This window comes from Plasmodium gonderi, assembly GCF_002157705.1.
Source record: "Plasmodium gonderi DNA, contig: Pgo-contig_361, whole genome shotgun sequence".
NCBI lineage: Eukaryota > Apicomplexa > Aconoidasida > Haemosporida > Plasmodiidae > Plasmodium > Plasmodium gonderi.
The window spans coordinates 18,356-22,549 of NW_021629261.1; the positions used below are offsets into that span (position 1 = coordinate 18,356).

The following is a 4,194-nucleotide window of genomic DNA, read 5'->3' on the forward strand; positions in this document are numbered from 1 at the left end:
CTACTATGTAAATATTATTATCATGAAATTACTGTGTTTGCAATGAATTATTGTGTTATTTATTCAAAAATATAAGCATTTGATAATATATTAACATTATAGGAATAAAATATTAATTTTAGAATATAAAAAATTCAAACATTTTCCTTATTGTTGTATATGTAAGAACAAATTACCTTTTAAATTTATATATATATTTTATTTTTTTGTGTTATATCAATTAATTATATAATTGCCTACTATTATAGATAAAATATTTTTACTGTAGTAAATATACAAGGTATATTTGTTAATTCTTTTAGATAAATAAATAATATTTATTTGAAATTAATTTTTTGCTATTTATGTGTGTTTTATATTACATAATATTATTTGATATATATTTATAATCTGACTTTAATTCATATTTTATTACTACATGCTCATTATATATGCATGCAATATATAAACTTCCCTCAAATGAAACAGTAAAAAATTACACACTTTGTACGTCATAATTTTAAATGCAGTATTTATGAAATCTTATTTCGTTAAATATATGTCATAACTATTTATTATTTACCTTAATTCTATAAATGTAAACAGTAGACGTTACAACATTTTAGACGTATTTACATATATTAAATGTTATGTTTAAATTAATACATTAGAATAATAATAATTACAAGTATTTTAAAAAATATAAATAACATTTAAGTTCATTACATATTATATTCATTGGAATATTACTTATTATACTTTCACCAATAATTATACATAAAATCATAAATTTTATCAAATACTAAAATATAAAATGACGAAATAAAGTATAATTAGAAAAGCTCTTTTTTAAATAAATTTATAGCTATTTTCTAAATATATTAAATTTTATAATATAGCACTTTTATAATATATATATAACATAATATTTTCTCCATATATACAGATCGATTAGGAAAATAAAATAAAACTATAATTATATATTTTCACTATATTTACTACAATATGCATGCGTACTGTTTTTATTTGTAATTATGTTACTACATCAAAATAAATTATAATCGCTATTAAGCAACTTTAAGAAATATATTTTTTGATATTTATGTAATTATACAATTGTGCATCTTTTGGTTATTAATCTTTACGTATATAACATTTTAAATAATATAATGATCACAATTTAATTTTTTATATTTGTGAATACATTAAAATCTTTAAATTTTTACTAGTTATTCATATTTCATTAATAATTTGCTTTATAATTTTTGATCTAAATATAATAATTATTTGATTTCATTTTTTTCGAAACTAAATGTGTAAAAATAATGTAATGAGTATTTTATATATTTAATTTATTTTTAGTGACTTTTTATTGTTAATATATTTATATCTGCTTCTTGAAATATTGCTAGTAAAAATAATATAAATATAAATGAAGTTTATGTGATAAAAATTTAGTTCAATTGGAATACATTGTACATTATTTTAAAGAATTTATAATTATAATAAATGCCTTTATTTTAAATTACAATAAGAATGCATATAAAAAATAACATATAATTATCATTTGTACATATGGTATAAACAGTCTTATTAAGGGCGCTATGTCTGTAAGGGTGTTCTGAATTCTATAATTATATTAAATTCTAGGAAATAATTAAACAAAGTAATGTTCAACATATATTACAGAAGGCAACATATGGAGATTGTGTTCAACAAAAGAATATATGACAAATATCTCTGATAACGTAATATATTTCATTCTTCCCATAGTTAAGGTAATATATCCAATGTAAATATATCACGTTATAGAGGAGTTTCTGAACATAAAAATAGAAATATTATAGCTGGTTATGCACAAATAAAGTAGTAAAGAGTGAAATATATTCGGAAAAATAAATATTGAATTTTGATACATGTGGATCATATTAAATAACTTATTCATAATTTTTGGATTATAATTCATCTCATTCTTTTATATAAAAAAAAAATTATTTTTTTTTCCTTATATATTATATTATTTTATATATCTTATTTCTTTGTAATATTACAGTTTTGTTAAATAAATGTACTAATATATTCCACATTAGCTCTATATGTATATTAGTTTTTTTGTTGCAAATAGTTGTTGTAAAAAGAGAGTAATATAAAAGAAATTATAAGATGTAATTTTCATCTGAATAATATGAATGTTTTTCTGAGTAATTCAAAAAAATTTCTAATATGTATTCTCTAAAAACATTGTTACATATAATATATAAATTAGCTTAGGTATATATATGCTAATGTTATATCATACATTAAGAAGTCCTGTATTAAAGCTACCAGAAAAAGGATTTTATTTGTAACATTAATAAATGATTAATAAAATCAGTTTTACATTATAATTATACATGTGATACAACTCTATTTTCAATATGAATTGTAAACCACATTAACAGATTATGGTAAAATTAAGGAACAATATAATGTACAATTTATTTGTGTTTCAATTGTTAAAAAGCATACTGATATATGTAATTCATACTATTTCAGCAATATAATAATATATGTATATGTAATAACTTCATTGCTTCATTTCAATTTTCTTTATCATTTATTTTATAGTTTTATTACACCATAATTTAACTTGTTATTTTCCTTATAGCATTTTTATTTTTATTTTTTACAATAAAATAATATTGGAAATATACATTTGAATTATAATATAGGGAAATTATATATAATATTTTTACAAATTTGTAATTAAGCACTGTTCATAGATAAGTAAAGTATATTGTCTCTCTTGTTATCCGATGTTAATGAAAAATCCTCTTTATTTCCATACGGATGACTATCTTCTGAATATTTCCTTATGAACCTCATCAGGTCATATTTACTATATAAAAGCTTCTTTATTTTAGAAAACTATATATAAAAAATATATAAATATAAAGAACAAAATTATTAAATATATCAATAATTATAATGTTATGTTAGGTTAATCAATATTTGGAATATATTCATTATTTTTTATAATAATTTATATATTACATTAAATATAATAAAATAATTAAGAACAACTATTATTATAAGGCTAAAGCAAGCAGAAAAGATGGTGTTCCTTCTGGATTTAGTAGAAAAATCAGCATATATTGGCAATGAAACATCACAATCATAATGAGGACGCTTCCACGTACACCAATTTCTATCATCGTCAACTTGTATGTTTTGCTTTTCTTGCCATACAGACTCTATATAATTGAACAACATTCTATTTTTTCTACACAATGTACTTTTCCTTCTATATTTATCTATTTCATTATTTAACCATTCATTTAGTAAATCACACATATTAGTATATTGGTCTCTTAGCGTTTTCGCATGAACATAATTTTCCTCGAGTGAATAGCCAATATTATATAACTCTTTATCGTCATCCTTCAGTTCATGTAATTTAGAATGGCGGTCAAAATCCTCCTGTGTTATATTCTTATTATTCCATACATTAAATAAATCCTCTTTTTTAACCCATATATTGGGTTTCGCCTATAAAAGAAAAATAATAAATAAAATATAAAAGAAGAAAAATAATATAACATTTATATAATAATTTTAGTACATTAAAGAAATAATTATCCATGTTTTAATTTATTAATATATAAAACCCATAATAGTATCGTGATAACCATCATAAATATTTAATGAGTTAAGCTTTGGTGATTATTCCTTATGTATTGTTATATATCTATATTAAAACATACGATATATATTTATATTACAGCTAAATTTTAAAAACAAACAATGTGTATTTTATTGTTATGTATATATAGGAATCATTATTATTAGGTGTTTTCATAAACTCCTTAAAAATTAATGAATTGAACTAATCATATTAAATTTACTTTTACGCAAATTTATAAATATTTTATGAGTTCTCTAAATGATATACACATCAAATTAATTATCATATACTTTTTTACCTATTAAATTTAGTATAAGTGTTTATAATTCCTATACTACAAAATTATTAGAAAAATTTTTGCAGGATTTATATTTATTTGAATTTATTTATCAATATTTTTAAAATTAATATTCCTATAATATGTCAATTTTTATAAATAATTCAATTCGAAAAATATATATTTTCGATAATCTATATTATGTGATTATATTTTTTTCTATAAACTGTATTTTTACATTTTGTGTATATTAATTATGTTATAATAAGCAAAA

At 19.3% G+C, this 4,194-nt stretch overlaps 1 protein-coding gene across 1 annotated transcript; it reads right to left on the minus strand.

Moving 5' to 3' along the window:
- Positions 1-2,724: 2,724 nt before the first annotated feature.
- On the minus strand, positions 2,725-3,653 carry PGO_003100 (variable surface protein; the record flags this gene model as incomplete). Its single annotated transcript, XM_028691249.1, has 3 exons — positions 2,725-2,886; positions 3,013-3,507; positions 3,627-3,653. The coding sequence occupies 3 exons, from the start codon at positions 3,651-3,653 to the stop codon at positions 2,725-2,727; spliced, it is 684 nt and encodes a 227-aa protein (XP_028547050.1).
- Between the last annotated feature and the right edge of the window lie 541 nt (positions 3,654-4,194).